Source organism: Vanessa tameamea, chromosome 16 (genome assembly GCF_037043105.1).
Source record: "Vanessa tameamea isolate UH-Manoa-2023 chromosome 16, ilVanTame1 primary haplotype, whole genome shotgun sequence".
Lineage (NCBI taxonomy): Eukaryota > Metazoa > Arthropoda > Insecta > Lepidoptera > Nymphalidae > Vanessa > Vanessa tameamea.
Genome location: NC_087324.1, coordinates 7,668,765 through 7,689,844, shown reverse-complemented (window position 1 = coordinate 7,689,844; position 21,080 = coordinate 7,668,765). Strand labels below are relative to the sequence as shown.

General features: G+C 30.6%; 1 protein-coding gene across 3 annotated transcripts in view; it reads left to right on the top strand.

Annotated features, from left to right (window-relative positions):
- Nucleotides 1-21,080, top strand: part of LOC113402918 (glycogen-binding subunit 76A) — a 43,485-nt gene that overhangs the window by 18,633 nt on the left and 3,772 nt on the right. The window contains exon 1 of one of the 3 annotated variants that reach the window (XM_026643276.2): nt 5,695-6,124. The exons of the other annotated variants lie outside the window; for them this stretch is intronic. Within the exon in view, the coding sequence (XP_026499061.2) occupies nt 6,065-6,124 (60 nt within the window). The 5' untranslated portion in view covers nt 5,695-6,064. Of the gene's footprint in view, nt 1-5,694; nt 6,125-21,080 lie in introns of those variants that run through there. 3 annotated transcript variants of the gene reach the window in all.

Below are 21,080 nucleotides of genomic sequence, written 5' to 3'. Positions count from 1 at the left end.
AATAAACTTTAACTAAAGCGTAACGTTATATACCTGGTACCCAAGTACTGGGTATATAACGATATTATTTTTTAATAAATAAATTAACCAGAACGCTATCAAAAAAATATGATTGGTGTTTAGTGTGCTTAGAACATCAACTTCTTATAGAAAATATAAAAACTGATTTATTTCTGCCATCACTAGTCGCATCAAATAAATTGTTTGATAGGGTTCATATCCACATTTTTAGAAATACGAATATTGTACCTACACTCACACATAGAACAAACTATGGGGATCTCAAAATTTAAACTTTTGTCAATATTTTTACAGATCACCTAAAAATAAATTGAATTAAACTGTTTCCTTACTTTATAATCGTTATCAAATTTTTGAATGATATCTTATTTCCTTTTTTGAAATGCTTAGTATAATGTAAAACATGACAAATTATACAAAATGAAACGTGATTTACAATTTACCCTATCCTTAGCTATATAATGTTATAAAGCGGTTGCGGTACGCAAGCGACCGGTCCCGTTGTTACATTCCAGCCGAAGACAGGGTTGCCAGTTAAATTCGATTTTATGACTCCCATAATAGGTTAACCTTTTTATATTCAATTTTATTAGAACAATGATTTATGATGATATTTTAAATTTTAATAGCCAATTTTTTTCTAGTTTAAAAAACAGAAATATTTTTTTTAAGCAAATACATGTAGAAACGTTTGACTGAGAAATAGAAAACAGTAGGTGTTTTGTTATTTATATAATTAAATAAAATTTACAATTTATTCATGTTCCTTAATTTATTATAACAAGAGCTTGTATTAATAATAGTACGTCACGCTGATACCCAGTTTTCGAGAGCACTAGGTTTTAAACTTAGACTTAGAGGAATACCGAACCATTTCTTTTGTTGTATTGTAATCTTTAATTAAGATTTGGAAATATTTCAAAATCATAAGATATTTTACATGCATAGTGGCCCTACCCGCAAATACAGATTGCTTAACCAAACACCAACGTAATCGTACCCAGTGACAGTTGCTGGGTTCCTTCTACTAATTAATGCATAGTATTTTCGGCGACGTGGTTACTGTGTGACAATAAACAATCATAGGCCAAGATAATAAATTATATTTAAATTGTTGTTCTATATTTATCTATTTCAAATATTAAATAAAGCGTCCGTATCATTAAATGGCGTGATTTTAGTTTTATTTTATTATGATTTTCAAAACTTATTTTATTTACAAGAATTTTCGCCTGAGGTTTAGCTGTTTGCAGTCATATATTAGGCATAAAAAGTACATCCTTTGCGAAACTTGCTACATACCAAATTTCATCAAATTCAGTTTAGTGGTTTGGCCATATAAATAAATAAATAATAGATATTGGACAACATCACATACATTACTCTGATCCCAATGTAAGTAGCTAAAGTACTTGTGTTATGGAAAATCAGAAGTAACGACGGTACCACAAACACCCAGACCCAAGACAACAAAGAAATATTTCTACATCGACTCAGCCGGAAATCGAACCCGGGACCTTGGAGTGGCATACCCATGAAAACCGGTGTACAAACTACTCGACTACGGAGGTCGTCAAAAATTATATCAGTATATTTTAAGCACGTAGAACTTACTAAAGACATTTGATCATAGTTTATCTATACATAAATTTTATTTAATATAATAAATTTACTTTACTTATGCAGTTATTTAGGGATTTACTAAGTAGTAGTAGGCACTTTGGGTTAAATTGGTAATCTGGTACCTCGTGTGAGGCCTATGTCCAGTTGCGGACTATGACTGGCTAAATAATAATTAATATAATGAATCATGATTATATTAAAAGTATATTAATTTAACTTACTAAACAAATGTTTTATAAAGTGTAATAAAATTTAAAGGGCGGTTTCACAATACATTCGACGAGATCTATAATATTTGTTATATTATTCAAACAAGTGCCTACATATTTGTATTACTTAACGTACGCCATGGCTCAGCGTAGAAAAACAATTTCGACAATCATAAATTATAAGACGTATAACATTTGTAGGGTGATATTCAATACCATGTTGCAATGGAAGCGTGTGGCTAAGTACATCGAGATACTTGGCCAATGGGCATGTCTGGCGTTTATTTCTGGTACATTAAGGATACAACTGCTCCACAATCAGAATCTTCTATATCGGATGATCCTTATATTGTGAATGATATTTACATAAATGATTGATGTAAATTAATTATTGATAGCTGAATTTTATGATGGTAAATTCGCTTACTTTTTATAAATAAATAGATGAGATGGATCATATAATTACATGAATTGTTAACTATTTATAGTGAATATATTTTTATTCTTCAATGGACAAACCGCAATTTGTACCGGGGCTTAATAATAGATGTGTATTTTATATACAGAGAAAACTAATGATACATTTGTATAAATTGTTGCAGATCATACAATAACATTGTTTACAATTAGTACTTAAGATACGGTGAGCTAGATATGGAAATAAAATGTGTGGTAAAAGCTGTCAATAATAGACATGGAACCAAATTAGCACACATTTTTATTTCTTTATAGATATATAAGACTTTAATCAAGTTTTTGATCTGAAATCTATCCTTTTGATGGTAAAGAATAGATAGTATAAATCGTGTTTGTCTTCAAAACAGTACAGTTAACGATGTGAATATTTTCGTTCCGCATTTGTGTTTGAGAATCAATTCAGTATCGAGGCTTAGAAATTCTATGAATATTTCCATTGATTGATTTCTGGATTTCAATACATCAGACACCCTCCATTTATCATTTGTAAGAATACGAAAATTAATGGATATTAATGTTTTAGAATCTTCAAAGGTATATTCCATTAAAAACCTCAAAACGAGCTTCTTAACTATCTGGAGTTAAGTTTCAAATCAAATAAATTTTAGGTATTTTATTTTGATAATAAAGGCTGATAGAATAATAGTAAAACAAACATATATTGTTTACAGTTGAAGAGTTTCTTCGCCTGGTGCCAATGCTGAGAGTAGAATTAGGTCATTTAAAATTTCAACTCCATACGATAAGAGAAAGTGGTACTAGTTTCAACTTGCGAGATTTGGCATAAACAAACTAACAAACATTGCAGAAATAACATTAATTAACAAATAAATTTAAAACACAATAAACCCCAGTAGGTTAGTAGTAGTAGTTAGTACTTACCTATACCGTATGTTAAGGATAGCACGTTCTTTCATTGGCTAGAATTTACATTCTGCTTTTACTTAGTTCACGGCTGCAATTTTTTTTTAAATTAATAATTGAAAGATAAAATGCCACCTGTTAAATGCTTACAACGGCATGTGATCCGTCTAGAAATTTTAACATGTAAATTAAGACTATGTTCTTGTGCATGAGACTTTATGTTTCTTGTGCCCTTGCTCAATAATTAAAACACAATGCCTTACCAACGGAGAAAGCTTTTGCCATATTTACATTATATTTAATGCACTTAAATAATTATAATTGGATTGGTAATGTCAACACCAGTCATGAGTATTACACCTAAGGATGTACTCCTTATGATGAAAATTGTTACACTGACTTATTAACTAAATTTAATTAACTATGATCCATCGCCAACTGGTTTAGTTAACTATGATTTAAGTTAGGAAATTATATTTTTCAACGATATTTTCCAAGCAGGAAAAAGGTCAACTGAGTCATGGGAAAAGGTAGGATATATTTTTCATTACATGTGTCATACAAACACGGACTGAACTAGAGACGTAATTTCCATCTCGCGTAGCGAGTGGTATATGCCGCTTCACGTCATTCCAGTGTCATGTTTGTAGGTATTATTTTATTAACCCAAGTCCAAATTAAATTATCTCGTCAAAGATAGATGTTAGAAAGGTAAATTTAACAAAACATCTACGGGAAACATTGTTGAATTTTATGACGGAAAATAATCTTCGGAATGTTTATCGTAAACAAATTAATTATTAAACGTGTTAACTAATTAAGTTACATCGAATTATTTTGATACGTATAATTATGTTATTTACAATTATTAGAGACGACTAGTAAATTAGTGTTATCTGTACAGACGCGGAACATACCAAAGTCCCACAGAAGTTATTAACAAAAATACTTAATTACTTAATATGTAGTTGTTTATCCCTCAACGAATGATCTGTGAAAGTTAATTATTTTGTTTGTCATAATAAAATAGAAACGTCATATAAAATTTCATTTTGTTTTAAAATTGAAACATAAATTGAAGTAAAAAAATCATAAAATATAAAGTGACTTACTTTATATATTCATTATTTGACGACCTCCGTGGTCGAGTAGTGTGTACACCGGTTTTCATGGGTACGCTACTCTGAGGTCCCGGGTTCGATTCCCGGCCGAGTCGATGTAGAAAAAGTTCATTCATTTTCTATGTTGTCTTGGGTCTGGGTGTTTGTGGTACCGTCGTTACTTCTGATTTTCCATAACACAAGTGCTTTAGCTACTTACATTGGGATCAGAGTAATGTATGTGATGTCCAATATTCATATGTATATAAAAATAAAATCTTGTACGTATCGGTCGTTCGGATTGAGTTGAAACTTTGAACAGTTGTTGTTGGCACTTCCGTCAAGGTTTTTGGCATGATTTTTATAAAAAAAATTAAGCCATTGCAACACAAGCTGGGCATAACCAGTTACTGGTTATTATATAACAACTAACGATTCCGTGTACTTATTTAACAAACTCAAGTTCATAAATGTTGCAAAGGTATACAAATACCACACCCCATTCATGGATTTAGGATAATGTAGTTGATTAAATATTAAGCTTGTATTTGTCGATTTTTACAGAGAATATATATATTTAATAGAAAATGTTTCTATATGCAGACAGTATCTCTATACTTATTATGTTATTGTTGTGTTTCTTGAAGTTTCTTCTATGTAGGCTATAAGACTTACAAAATTACAAGGTAAGTAAAGTCAGTGCAAGCAGTTGCACGAAGTATTTTGGCTTAATTCAATTTATTCGAAATAACCTGTCTAATATCATAAATTCAATCGATTTAGGTAAAATATATATCATATCATATTAGGAAATATCGAAAAGAAATAAAATAAATATAGTTATGCTTTTTTGATTGGTTTAGACTGAGAAATAACTGGCAAATTATTATTAGACAATTTTCACACAGTAATCGAGTCACATATTAATATATATTTTAGTAGTCACACTTGGTATATATTACATAAATTTATTCGAAAATTATATAATAAAAAAATGTATTATTAAATGTCTTTGAAGTATCGAAATAATTAAATTTATTTTTGTATTAAAATACTCCAAATTATTTGCAACAGCAAAATTCATTGCAACAGATAATATTACTTACTACACAAAACGAAATAATATGAGCTAACCATGAATACGACTCGAATATTTCAAAATACCGTTCAATAAACAAGATGCTATAGTCATTATAATAAACAGAACTGGCTGCTCGCACATCCATGGTGGCTGGAACTTCGAGGGCGTTTTCATATCACGCGTCGCCGCGTGAGCATCACGCAGCGTCGGCGTGAATATTATTTAAACTTTATAATACCCTTGTCAACATGGTCATATTCGTATCGACGGGATCGACGGATTATCTGCTACTGACATAATTAGTATAAACAAAAGTAAACGAGGTGGACATTAAAGTCGATTAGATGACTAGAATTGGTGTTGTGTGATGCGGAGCGCGGCGAATACGGCGCCGGGCGCTCTGTGCTCATATCGATTCATTCGTCTCACGCGCCGGCATCGGGTGGCCGCGCGTAACATACATCATTCCGAATTCAGTAACTACCCGCAAAATCATAAAATTTTATGCCGTTAATAATATTAAAATAAAAGTTAATAAAACGGACCGATTGATGAGTGAAATATATCTTTAGTGCCATAATTATCATACGGTGTGTTAATAAATAAACTTAAGTATATATTGTTGTGGAACAGAAAAAAAATCGTAGTGGTGTTATCAGACAGATCGTATGCAAGAAAATATATAATACATGAGTTCACAGGAATTAAAAATGTCCCTGGAACATCAAATGCCGGTGCTCATGAAAAAGGTAATAAGTAATTGTATTTTTGTTAATAAATAAAAAATTATGTATTCCGTTTTTAATATTATTTTTAATAAACTATAGTTATATAAACGATAGTTGTCATTTAAGAAAAAAACACTCACACAAACACAATGACTTTTTTTAATGAGTGACACATAAGATATTAAATAGAAAATTAGTTGTAAAAATTATAAGATGATTACATAACATTAAGTTTTTGTGAGCTAAATTGTTGACATTTTACAAGGTTAGGACTTGGTAATGTATACTTCTAAGGTTAAATAAGTCGTTTCTTTTTAATTATAAATAAATGTTTCGTTAGCTCTAAATTCGCACAATTATTTTTATATACGTTTTTTGTTTTTTTATTCACATACACAACAAAACAAATATCGAATTAAAAATCTTATGAAATTCATTCTTTTCCAACATATCAATAGCTCCAACAAATGCTCACATATTCATAATATGTAATAGTTTTAGTAATTTTTAGCAAACAACAAACAAAAGATAATATCTGGCGTTTTAATAAAATTTCTTATCGGCCTCTCCTCGAAAGAATTAGAATTTACACTGTACATACTATGTAATATCTTTTTAATCAACTACTTAATAAATTTAAAGTTTCTTTTTTCGTTAATGTATATTATATTATAATTGTAAGCACGTTTATTATTACAATTTATATGTGCATGCTTAATACGTCAATATATATTAGAGTATAAACATTATTGAGGCTTATGTATAAACAAATATTTAGTACCGTTTACATTATCTGATAAAACTCTAAACAGTACTAGTATTAACGGCGAAAGCGGGTTATTAATATTGTTGATATTTGCGTACATTTTTAACATGCACTTTTTTTCAGATTTTCTTAAATATAAGTATTTTACGTAATGTACAAAAATTAGTTATACTTCACAAAATGTAATACGTATAGGTTTTTTATTTTTCCTCATAGAATAATTAAAATAAATAAAAAAGACTGAATAAATTGAGACCATCGTGAAAATATCTAGTTTTAGACTACAAAAACACAAAGGTTTATCTGAGCTTGCACCCCCGTGGCGACTAGCATGTAGGTAATGCAATGTTCTTTTTGTTGAGAACCATAATTTTATTTGCAATATTGTAATGTAGTGTATTATGTTGCAATTGGAAAAAAAGTTTCCACTCATTAAATACTTAGACAGCTAGAACATACAAGAAAGTTATAAAAAACTGCTCGTTATAGTTACTAAATAAGAAAAGTCCCACTGAGTTTATTTCGCCGGTTCCTCGCAGGTCTGAGGTGTGTCTTTCCGGACTGGTGGTTTTATTTCTTGACAATTAATAAATAAATGTACTGCTTCTGTATTGAATGAACATTTTTGACTTTTGACCTTTTCACTTTACAATAATAGTAAAACAATTTTGTTGGTTGATTTACAGGTGATAACAATTTTAGATTTTTAGTTCTATAAAGAACTAAAAAATCAAAACATTTTCAATTAATAATTTAAGCTTAAACAATATTTTAAACAAGATTAATGAGAGTTTCTAGCCCTCAGACTATGGTCTAGCTGCAAGCTTCTGTCAGTCCGGTGTTGGATATATGATTAAAATGTAATTCCTTCATATACGAATGCCACCTAGCCCATCTCTTGCCAGTTTGTAATTATATTGTTCAACGTCTCTTGCCGGAGGACGCAGCTTGCATGAGATAGTTGGAATGCTTAGGATAATGTATATTTTATAAGTTCTACACTAACGCTGTATCATGAAGTTATGGTATTTATGTAATATAATATATATAAATGTCTATCAGAAATAATAGTCTTACCAACTAACTAGAAATATAAAATAGTGTTATCGAAAATGTAACTCTAATACCATTACTAAAGATACTTTTTAACGAACACTTTATGTACCACGCGCATGTGCAGTATTTAGAGTAGTCTTATTTCTTTACATGCCCGTCTATCAACGAGCTCGTTCGGTTATAATCATAGCGAACACTATTAATAGGGTTTTTGTAGTCAATTATGAAATGTTGCCAGTTTTTTTGTTATGTTTTATTACAAGGGTTATTGTAATGATTTACATATACGTTGCTAGTGTTTACATATACGTAGTATTGTTTCGACTCCTCCATGTTAGTCGTGCGATCTCTTTAAGATCAAACAAATAGATAATATTATATATTATACTTATAAATAAAATTAGTGCAAGGCATACGTATGATCGATTTCCTATAAATAAATAAATAGATAGCAATAAAGTAGAGATTATAAGCACTATACAAAAAATAAACGTTATAGTTTAAAATAGGGCTAATCACCTAGAGGTTGTCAAAAATAATGCACTCTTATGAGTTGTGAATTCACGGATAAAATATTATATAAGGCTCGTCACGTTGATGACAGTTCATTCTCGTTACGATCTCGGTCTGACTGAGAACGAATTGAGTTCGACATTATACAATATATCAAACTTAATTATGGTTTGAGCTTTTTCATCTAAATTAGCCATAAATTTGTGACAATCAATAGGCCAGTTCGAAAAAGCAATACCCTAATTTTTATTTTACGTTATTATAAAATCTACGAACCTACAATTAAATTAATAATAAATTACACTAGACACCAGTTCCAGCTTCGCATGAATAGAATAAGTGTTTACGTAAAACGTTAAAATTGAAGGACAAAAACGTCTACGGCTACGTCTTTTTTTTGGACAAGGAACCTTGGGTGTACCACCAAAGTTTCATCACAAGCGGATGAATGTGTTAGGAACGCTTAAAGGACAAAATTACAAACATTTGTTATTATTTATAAAAATAAACTTTAAATTACTTTACCGCTATTTACAACTCAGCAATAAATTATAATTTCTTAATATGCAAATATACTTTAGGTATACAAAGAATGAATATTGTATGTATTTTAAAATAGTTGTCATTGACCTCACATTGTATCGGTTATTTCAAGTCTGAAGGTCGATGGATATCAAAATATTTTTTTACCGAGGAATACGAATACGATCTATTTTTACAAAAAACGTATTTTGTTTCAGCTACAAAATGAGTGATATTAATTGGTGATCATTAGACAATAAATTGTAAAATAATAAATGTATATTTTCGGGCTCGTTTTAATCGTCTTTATTCAGGATTATAATGTAGATAAAACGCGAAGTTAATCGTCATTCAAAGTGTGAATTCTTCCTCCAAAAACTTTCTATAGAAAATCAGTACCTTTTTTTATAAATTATATTGAGAAGTCGTATAATCGTAAATAGGGTTTCTAACTCATTGAGAAAATTTTCCATAAATTACAATGAAGCTAAACTTAGTACTACTAAAATAACCCTAACTATAATTGAGTAATAAATATAATTTGTCTCAATGGATGCCAATTGTATCAATCATTTGAGTCTCATCCAAAAACTGTTAATTTATATATAAGCGACATATTCACCGGCTTATAGTCTGAACTTGGGAAATTGTAATTTGTATAAATAGTACTGAATACAAAAGAATAAATTACATCGAGGACTTTAATATAAAAATATAAAATTAAAACCATTCAGTCATGATCACGTAGGCCAGTTCACGAGAATGTGAACAGCATGTTCTGGTTGAGTCTATTGAGACTAGGAATTGTCCTATTCTCTGCAAAATGAACCTGTCATCTTGTTCTCAATTCTTTCACAAATGTAGTTTAAAAATACTCTTCTTATGCTCATATAATAATTATTGATACTAAAAATTTAAACCCCTATTGGAAAAAATAATAATAATATTGAAACCATATTATGACACAACGTGATATAATTTTAATATCTTTTTTTTTATACATACTATAGTCAAAGGAATTTTCCTTACTCCTTACTTAAATATGATATATATCAGATTATACAATAGTCGCGGTTTCTATATATAACTTTTAAATATTACAGTAGTCTGCAGCTTAATTGCTTTACAATAATGAGTCCTATTTATATAAAATAAACGATTTAGAATTCTATAATTACACCAGTAATACAATAAACACAGTTCACAGTATGCAAAAATTATTAAAATACATGAATGATGACAGTTATTATATATGATGCTAGACAGTCATTATCTTTTACGTAAATAGATACATAATGACTAACGTGTAAAAATAATTTAAGTAAATTATTTTAGAAAGACCTAGGTTTATTAAAAATAAATATAATATAGTGCAATGTACAGTTTTCAATATTTGTTTATTAAAGTCATAAACTAAAATCATACAAGGGGTGAAGGGGCAAAAAGCCTTTGTTAAATCTCAATTATACTAATGGAATTATATCCAAGTAAAAGATTACTATTTGGCAATTTAGTTATGTTTTTAATTGTTACAGTACATATGTTTAAGAAACCATGTCGCCGTCTCACGTGTAGATAAAAATGAACTAAATCCTTATCACGAACGAGGGCACACCGGCGTAATATAGAACAAACTTAGTCTGATTATTGACTATATTTGTGAATAAATTTAAATGTATATTTTATTATAAAAAATTAAGAAATAGAGATAGCTGCTATTTCAGTATAATCAAAAGCTACTCGTGTACCTATAATTTTTTAAATAACTCTAAATAAACGCGAATGACCTGGAGTAGTCGAATTTTAAACTAATGTGTACGTTTTATTGTATTACATTTATATTATGGTTTTAGATTGATATTGAATTTGATTGTATCAAATACCTTATTGTCATTCAGGTGGATGATGTGAAGGTGAATGTTGATGGTAAAATATTTATGTTATGAAACAGAATAATTATATTTATCATGAGAGAGGACGTACTTACAAGCACATGTCAAACATGCCTACTTATTTTTATGTGGAGAGTCGTAAGGCTATCTTTATTTATTCACTTGTTTACTTTGCGATGTATAAATATTTATTTAACTCTTTACACTAGATATAATAATGGAAATAATGGAATTTCTTTGTGTCTACGTAGCCAACAATAACTTTATTAGAAAAAATCGAGTGAATTATTACAACAACTTTTAAATTCTGAAAGTACTTTTTAAAATATTATTTTGACTTCGTAAATTATCACATGTATGTGTATCCTGTGCCTGTTTATTATTTAGTTTGGAATTTCTGATTTAAAATATTTTCTACAAAAATCAGTGTCTAATAAAAAATACAAAATAAGTGTCATTCTATCAAATATTAATTATGGAGACTATGCTTTGACAGTTTTTAAATATTAACTTAATTATAGATGTTTTATTGTCATATTAAAAATAATAATCTGTTATACTGAATGCTATTTATATGTTATAAATTTAAATAGTGTTAGCGATTCATCCGACTGGCCGTCCGTTTTATGTACAGTCGGGGTAAGAAAAGGTTCGTCTCCTTAAGAGCTATTTTCGTGTGCTCAGTATGAGCGATAACCTGCTTTACCGATTGAGTATGTAATGTCTGAGTATGTGACTTGTAATGTCATTATAAGTCGCATCTAGCAAAGAGTATAATAGCGTTTAAAAGCTATAATAATAATAAGAAGCCGTCAATCGGTATGATAATTACCAACTTTTCACGAAACCTCATAGTCCTTCGTGAATGCTCATGTAACATCGGAAATTAGGACATTGTCTTGTCTCTTATAAAAAAGAAGTGCATAGTAATAATCCTACTTCCTAATAATATTATAAACGCGAAAGTTTGTGCGCATGGATCCGGCTGATTCCTCTGAGGTATGGATGGATGTTTGTCACTCTTTCACGTAAAATTTACTAAACGGATTTGGATAAAATTTTGCACACAGATAGAATATGTACTGAAATTACATACTGAATACTTTTTATGCCGGGAAAACATAAAATCTTCGGGAACGCGGGTGAAACCGCAGGACGGAAGTAGTAAATAAAATAGTAAAAATATAATTATTAATTAAAATAGTAATTATGGTAAATTTTATTAATTTAAACAAATCTTATTTATTTTATTAAAAACGAGTATATCCGCCATTCGTATCAATCATAGCTTGTAGTCGCTGTCGCATTGATCTAACAAGGCAAGAGTATATGTCGATTCCTCTGAAGCCCTCCCAGACACTTCGGCAATGTCCTACGGTAGTTGCTTTCTCAAACCCCATAAATTTTCGATAGGGTATATCCGCCGCTTTTGCAGGCCAAGGAATCACCACCACTTCCCGGTGCCGATGGAACCACTCATCACAAGTCACGTTATTACATTAACTCTCATTTAAAATAACGGCCGAATAATATTACAAGCGTTTTTATTCTAAGGTTGCAAGATATTGCAAGAAAATATAAGACACTGACAGACTTTGACAATTCAATAGAAGATATCATATCTAATTTAAACCTTGTAATGACTAATTAGGCCATAAATAAGTTTTTATGTTGATTTGACACTAGACGTAGTCCAAAGATGTTACACTATTTTGAACCAAGTTATCATACTATGTTGGTTTAATTTTATATGCAGTTGTATGTTTAGTGCTTTAGATTCAAAAGGTACTAAGATTTTAAGACTTGATAAAGGAATGAATTTGAAAACTGACAAAGGTTTTCTAACTCTGACTGTACATACAAATGTACGTATAAGCAAGTCATACCGATTACCGAATCAAATTGACGTAGTTTGTGTCGGAAATCGAGCATAAAATCTTGTATAAAAATAGATTTCATTAGAATCTACGTAAAGCAAGCTCTATTATGAAGCTACAGATGTTCGTTTTATGATTTTTAATTAAATTAGCTTATGCAGTAATCGAGTTTTAACTGATATTTCTTACACTAGAAACAATAAATATGGAATAGTCAATTATAGATAAAGCATTAGTTCTAGTCAAAAACATAATATTCTTTGTCAAGTACAAATAACTGTGATTAAATCTTACACTGCCTAACTGCCTCGTTGGTGTATTGACTACCTTATAAAGCTGTAGATCCCTAGGTCCAGGGTTCAAATTCCAACAGTATTTTCCTATTCCTACTCTAGTTCCTGGCTTCAAGTTATACAGTACCACACTGTAAATGCTCACTCCTAGACTAAGGCCTCACGATTTGAGGAGCAGGTTTGGAGCTTATTCTATCTAACTTTAAGTAAGGTTGGATTTTGGAAGTTGGAATTAGTATTTTTATTCATATCCCTCTCAAAGCATGTAAAACTCAATGTAATGTTTTATTGCATGTCCTGCAATAAAAAATTGTTCCATTGCTTATTGAATAGTTACCGGGAAACGGCGATATTGTACTGAATGTCATCTTATATAGAAAGCGTAGGAATTTCCATAAACCGGTTTTAACCGACAACTTCTAATCTACATTTATGCACTACAAGTCTAGATTAAAGCCACAAACTCCTTGGTATAAACTAGTTATATTGTCATTTGTCATTGCTTACAAGTAAATATAAAAAAAAACAACTTGAATATATCAAACACCGTGTTGCAAACTCCCTTGTATGTTGTTAAAAGGTTATAACATGTCGCCTTTTACATATGAAATGCATTACGTTTTAAAGGCGATTTTCTCTCGTAGACAATGAGGATTTAAAATTCATAATAAATATATTCATTTATCAAAATTTTTAATGAGGTCTAATCTACAATTTAAAAAAAAAAGAAATTATTCTTGGTAATTATTTAATATAATTTTTTATCTTTGATTTAAAATTATTGTTTTAAAGTATTTTACGTAAAAATATTGTTAACCCTTGAAAACGAATTAAGAGTACGCATCATAAAAAACGTATATTTGGTGGTAGGGCTCTATGCAAGCAAGAAAAAAAAATACGAGTTACCATTTTAGCCCTCGTCAGCTGCTGTACAAATTATTAGCCCATTACTGTTTTTCAATTTTCTCATAGATTCCATTCGTATTGTCCGAGCAAGTAAATATTATTATGATTGTGGAAATTGATAAATAGATGAAGAAATCTAAATAAAAAAAATAAAACCAATTATTATAAGACAAAAATAGAATCATTGTAAATTTTAAATTATACCTCGTAGATATAAAACATTCGAATAACGGAAAGAAATGGCGCGTCTCGATATTAGAGGGCATGTAGCGGTCATTCTCGTCTACCGACTCTAGGTAATTCCATCACATAGGAGCGCAATGCCAAGGGCTATATCACAATTCTGAGTGTTAATCTATTTTTAGTTTTTGTACCGGAATGATCTTCAATATATATGACCTTAATTTTGTTCAATGATATACGCCCGATATTATACAATTAGTATTTGTATATCAGACGCTCGAACGCCAAACGCCTACCTGAAATATTTATAAATAAAATATATATTATATTTGGCTATATATTTATATTCAAAACTATCCACGTTATATGGTATAGACTGTGTAGGTTTTTCTTTCATGGTTTTGGACTGTGGACCAATGTAGAGTTATCGTATATAGCTGATAATCGTTCAAAGAAAGATTTACCTTAAGTCCAATAAAGTATATTAATTTGCTTACGCGCTTACATACATAATTAATTATGTAGCTTTTACGGTTTAATTACGCTGGGTTGTCACGGTCACAGTAAAGTTGCTATTAAAAAAAGTTAAAAATAAATTTCTCTAATGCCGCTCAGTTCAGTACTTAGAATAATAACCATATACTTTGGGTACAAATCCTTGCAGGCTTCACTGAATTTTGTTTGTTTAAATTGTGTTTATAATTCATCTTCTGCTCGTGAAGGTGTGAAGAAAAACATCGTGACCTGCCCGATGCACCTGCTTGATGTTGATGTTGATAAACCTACCCTCCTTAAAGGAGCGTGGTGGTGTAAGCTTTAAACTCCAAATGTTCTCAAAAGGAGAAAAGTTTTATCCCAGCATGCTATTAATTTTTCTTTATTTAAATTCGATTAACCTTTCATAGCTCCATTTATAATTCCTTAAAATAAAATTTCGTTGTTAATCAAATTAGTGCCAGAATGTACAAACACAAACTATTAAAAGCAAATGCAATAAATACTCTATAGTTTTATGTTACCTATATAATCTTATTGAATATTGTTTTTTAAGTTTAAAACAAACAATGGCTGCTATACAGTAGTTGATGTAATTTCTTTCTTTTTCTTGTAACAATTGTTGTTCTTGAACCATCAATATTTTGCGAGATGCAGTAACGGCTATTTTAGAGAGAGATATTTAAAATCAACACTTAGTCGTGACTTTCGAATGCCGAGAAACTTTTTGGACTATTTACAGATACAAATGCGTTTAAAATTAGTTCGAAGACACGTCCAGACGTTCTTTATGGAAACTAAAATAACTAGTGACCACGTGCTTGGCACTGTCATCTCCTTGTTCCGTCTTCCGTTTCTTGCGACGGAGTATCGTCTGATTGCATAAATTGATATTTTCCTCTTACGTGCATACGTGTAATTATTGCAACAATATCAAGGAGGTGATCGTGTGTTTATAAGGATATGTAAGTTAGGTTCGAATTAAACCTTTTCTAAATACGAACTTGGAAGAGATTATTATACTTACTTCTTGTTAATATATAATATTATATGTATTTTACAAACACAAGATACCTACTTATTTTAATTCAAATAACAGTTAAGTGCGACACTAAAATTTAGATTTCACAAACACTACAATTTCAAAAACTCAAAAAGTAATTGTTTCTTCCTAGGCTCATAGGACAAGTGCAGAAGTGACAAAAACTCCCATAAAATCTTGCTTTAATAAACAATAGAATTAATAGTCGAACAAGAAGTTTCAATAATGTTGCTTAATTATATTGTTGTTGAGTTAAAAAAAAGAATATCTTCAAATTGGAATTGCAAACAAGCAAATTCTCAATAATTGCAAAAATTAAAAAAATAATAGGTAAGATTAAGACAAAAAATGGTTTAATATCATATACATTTGATAAATAAATAAAGTTAACCGATTGTGTATAACAGTGAATTTTGAATGTCACGACGTAAATGAACAGCTTCTATTGAGAAGCCTAGTAAGACTCGGTTAATATAGTATCTAATATTTCTGGCCCCTCATTGTGTATCATAACACTTGTTAAATCAAAGAGCAAATGAGAATCAACCGAAGAGGACGCAATAAATTTGCCAATATCAGTTCAGTCGTTTGCAATTGTCTTATCTTAGGGTTCAATGACTTGCCTTATCAACATTCTTCATTGAGCTCCTTATGATAGTAATGTCTAATGTTTACTATCGATAATGATGTAATTCCATAATTCACGTGATATGGTGCGCTATTGTGCGTACTATCAACAATTAAAGTATTTATAAAGCAATATATTATTTAAATATATAGCGTCAGCAAAAAAATAAACAAACATATTAAAGATATCTGATGATTTTATCATTTACTGAGAGGAAAGCACCAGTAATAGTACGAATATACAATATTAATAATAATTTAATTTATAAAATAACTAAAACAATGAACTTGTTTATATATGTTAGTCAATACATTAATAGTAATAATTTATATATGTAGATATCGCTTTATTATTACAAATAAATAAATAGAAGTCTTAATATAAGTATACGTAAGTGTACTTCAAAAGATTACAATATTTTAATGCTATATATATCTAGGAATTAGTAGTGTTAAGTGGTATGTACTACACGTATTTAAAGTGTTCTAATTAAGTTATACTAATAATTATCACAATTATATGGTATACGTATAATTAATTCAGTTTCTAAATACTGACTTAACAAAGTTTGTTTGTTGGGAGGTCAGTGATTAACCAAAACTTATCAGTTACATAGTTGGCATATAGTTATAAATATTTTATGCATATATGCCAACTGTACTTTTCATATATAGGCTTCCCGTCTATATTAATTTGCCCGGGGCATGACGATGAACTTATATAACAGAAATATTAGATACGAATTTCTTCTCATTCGTTAATTTACCGATGCCTATTTCTGTCAGTAGAAGATATTTAGTTCGCAATTAAACACTTTATTTAAACAAACCGTTTGTTTAAAAAAATCTTATCTAGTTGTAGTTCGACAAATCTTCGGTCAGACTCCAAAACTTTCTAATGCTATAATCTTGTTTGAAATGTATACGATCCATTGTTATTAAATACGTAAAAAAATTCTTAGAAACCGTGAATGCGAATAGACCAGAAAAAAAAAATATATATACTTTTTACAGTAAAAATAGGTACATACATATACCTATTCTAGGTACATAAAATATATTACCGATAGTATATACTTAAGAGAGCCGAGATGGCCCAGTGTTTAGAACGCGTGCATCTTAACCGATGATTTCGGGTTCAAACCCAGGCAGGCACCACTGAATTTTCATGTGCTTAATTTGTGTTTATAATTCATCTCGTGCTCGGCGGTGAAGGAAAACATCGTGAGGAAACCTGCATGTGTCTAATTTCAACGAAATTCTGCCACATGTGTATTCCACCAACCCGCATTGGAGCAGCGTGGTGCAATATGCTCCAAACCTTCTCCTCAAAGGGAGAGGAGGCCTTAGCCCAGCAGTGGAAAATTTACAGGCTGCTAATGTAATGTAATGTAATATACTTAAGTAAGGTAAGTGGATGGTACCACCATTGTTTATAAAATACCTGGGAACAATTGTATTGTATGTACCCAGGTTGTTCCTAATACAATGGTCACCATCCGTTGGTCTACATGCAAGTCTAAATATAAAAATAATGTAATGAGTGAAACGGGAAATATTTTATTGCGGAAAATTTAAATAATATTCAATCAATCAATATCAGTTCAATTTCGGGCTATTGAGTCACGAGTTAAAATGGAATACGCTAAAATATTTGTGACTGATTGATTCCTGAAATGATATGTGTATTTTGTGTATAAATAATAAAGCAATATTGAAATACGAGGTTATGTTTATGTTTTCGAGAAAAACGCAACGCTTTCACCGTTTATAATCATACTCACCTTCAACATACTGTTTACAAACAATAAACGTCCTTCGCATTTTGTTTTTGTTAACGGACAATAACAATAATTGTCACTTGTAAATATTTTTAAATTGATATTAAAATATATGTTTTCTTTTTTAGTTAAAATTACAAGTAATGTAGTATTTAATATACAAGTGTTGCCTACTGTATTACATAGAAAATGTACAAGAACGACGCATATACAAAAACTCTTGACATATACATAAAAAGGTAACAACACAAATACATGATCTTAATACACACACATACATTGAGCCGAGGAAGCTATCTCTCGTATACGATCTCGAGTACTTATAAAAGCGGTGCCCTGCGGCCTCAACGGCATTAAATTTGTATCATATCAATGTCATCTTGGTATAAATAAGTAAATTTTATGTTGCTATAATTTAGAACTCACCGATTTTGATGAAATAGACTTGAATAAAGATATATGTACATACCTTAGAATGGGAGTTTTATCATTGAAACACATTTGGTGTTATTAGTCGTTTTTGCTCCGCACAAACAAACAGAAACGTATTTTATGTTTTTGTTTTGTTATTTTTTTTAGTAATTTTTTTGCAATTTATTTGATATAACAGATATATTTATTACGCTCCACGTACGCTACACACCACATGTTTTTCCTTTGGGTCTTCGTACCTAATGTAAATGTAAAATGTTGTTTTGTTTGCAAGGTTTGGAAATTTACGCATCTAAATGATGAGTCTTAAGTTAGTTTGCGTTTTGCAATTTTAAGAACCAATTTAGAGCATTATTTCTACGAAAACAAAAATCATCAAGGCATCAATCATCAATCATGTTAATGTTAGGATTTTTTTAAGAGATATAAGTGTACGTTGTTTGTGGTATAAACTACTCAATTTTTTATAATTGATTTCGCTAGTCGTCTTGTAATTTAGTAAATATTAAAATTGGTTTAAACTTTGATTTAAAAATAGATTTCAGCTTATTTTTAAGATAGAAGTATCGTAATCGTGTACATCTCCTAGTTATTTATATGATAACGAGTAGCCCGGAGCGGTGACCGACGAGATTGGATAATAGCACACCAATGGACGACTGAACTAAATTTATCTGAAGGGCCTTCTGAAATGCGTTCAGTGTTTTGTCTTAGACATTGACTGTTTAAAATAAAAATACCAGTGTTTTGACCGGTTACTACTTAATCGTGATGTAGATTTTATAATTGATTCATTGAAGTAAAGTTTCCTAGATTAATTTATCTTTCAAAAAATGAATGTACAAATATCTAATATAACGTATGATATTTTTCGCAATAGATAGAAGTGTAAAGTTATTTCATGAGATATAAACATATATATTTATATACGAGTACATACAGTAATTTTACAAAATTAAAGCTATATCCGCAGGAAATCGCCATTCGACATCCTCAGCTGCCTTGCGCTGTTTGGTTATTTCTGAGCCGCCTCTGTTTCGCGTCGTGTATTTCTTTTGGCAGCTCTACTGATCATGTGACGTGTTGTCGTAGGCGGATCTCGTCATACCCATCGCATATAATATAAATAACATTAAGGCCTCCGTTGCAGTGAAGGTATAAACAAAATTGTTTGCAATAAAAATTGTCTTGAATCAGAATGTCATACAAAACAATTGCGTATTTCGCTTAATTGAGACCAATTTCAATTGCGGCAATAGAACGTTTGTGTGACTTTTATAACAATTTTCTTTTAAAAAACGTGACTAGGCATTCGTTCGTACGTCCTTTTACAAAAAATAATTGCTATTATTTTTATTAAAGGCACAAGTGGTAAGCGTGAAATTGTATATTATTATATATTTTCTGAATTAATCAACAACTTGAACTTGTAGCAGTCGGCAGCCCGCCGTCGCCAAAGTCTGGGTTCGCCTTGACAACAAGACGAGGCTGTTCAAAGTATACAAATAGTTTAAGCCTTGATTAACGCATCACGTGGATGAAAGATGCTTAAATATTTAAATTATATATAGCTGCAAAAAGATAAAATTGAATATAAATATAGCAGCAAAAAGGCATGCATGCAAAGTATAGTCAAAAATCGATGTATTATAAACAGGGGCGGATTTGGTACCTTGGCTGCCCTTAGCCTATAGCAGATTGCCTCCATTGAATGATGTGAAGATATCAATAAGTTATATTTTTAGACGTACTTTGTACACCTTTTTGAGTTTTTAAACGGTTACGACGTTGGAGATTGGTTTGGAATTAGACGTTGGTTGATCTGTTGGAGCGACTACTAAAATAAGCACACCCATCAAATTTTTGGCGCCTCCTGAATTTTGTCGCTTTTGGCCTGGGCCTACTTGGCCTACATATTGTATATAACGGGAACTGCGCCTCTGATATACATGTTATTAAATTTTGTGTAATCAATACTCTAAATTTAATATGGCTTTCAGCGCTGCGAATTACATTTACTTATATAATAGTATTATAGGATACTAAATTCTAAACGTGCTGTTTCTTCTAGTAGGTATAAGTTTTATATATATTGGTTTAGTTCCTTTTTCAGTTAGCCATTACATAAAACGTCTCATTTATTAGTATATATTTTGACTCAGGCAATTAATGTCCGATTAAATCACTGAGGAGAAGGTAGAGTTAAATTACTATATCTACTATCGACAATTTTTCATAAAATCCCCCATATATAAAGTCAAGGATTATTCATTTCTTTCTGTCACATCTTATCTAATCCCGTGTTTTATTAAACGTCTAGGATGCTGATTATCTCTGACAATCGCCACATGTGTCTAAGTATTCCAAGCTTAGCTATCGTGTTATCAGCGACGTAATCACTACGCGGTCAAGGTCCTTTTTTTTTTTTTTTGTTTTACGAGGAGGAAATGCATTTACGCATGCCGCCCGGTCGGGGGACCGGGACGGGTATGTGGGACTCAACCGGGGCCTATTGCCCCGTGCCAGGGCACGCTAATACCCTGTCCTACCCACTAAAACCATCCTCGGGTTTCCACCATGCCGCCGAGTGGT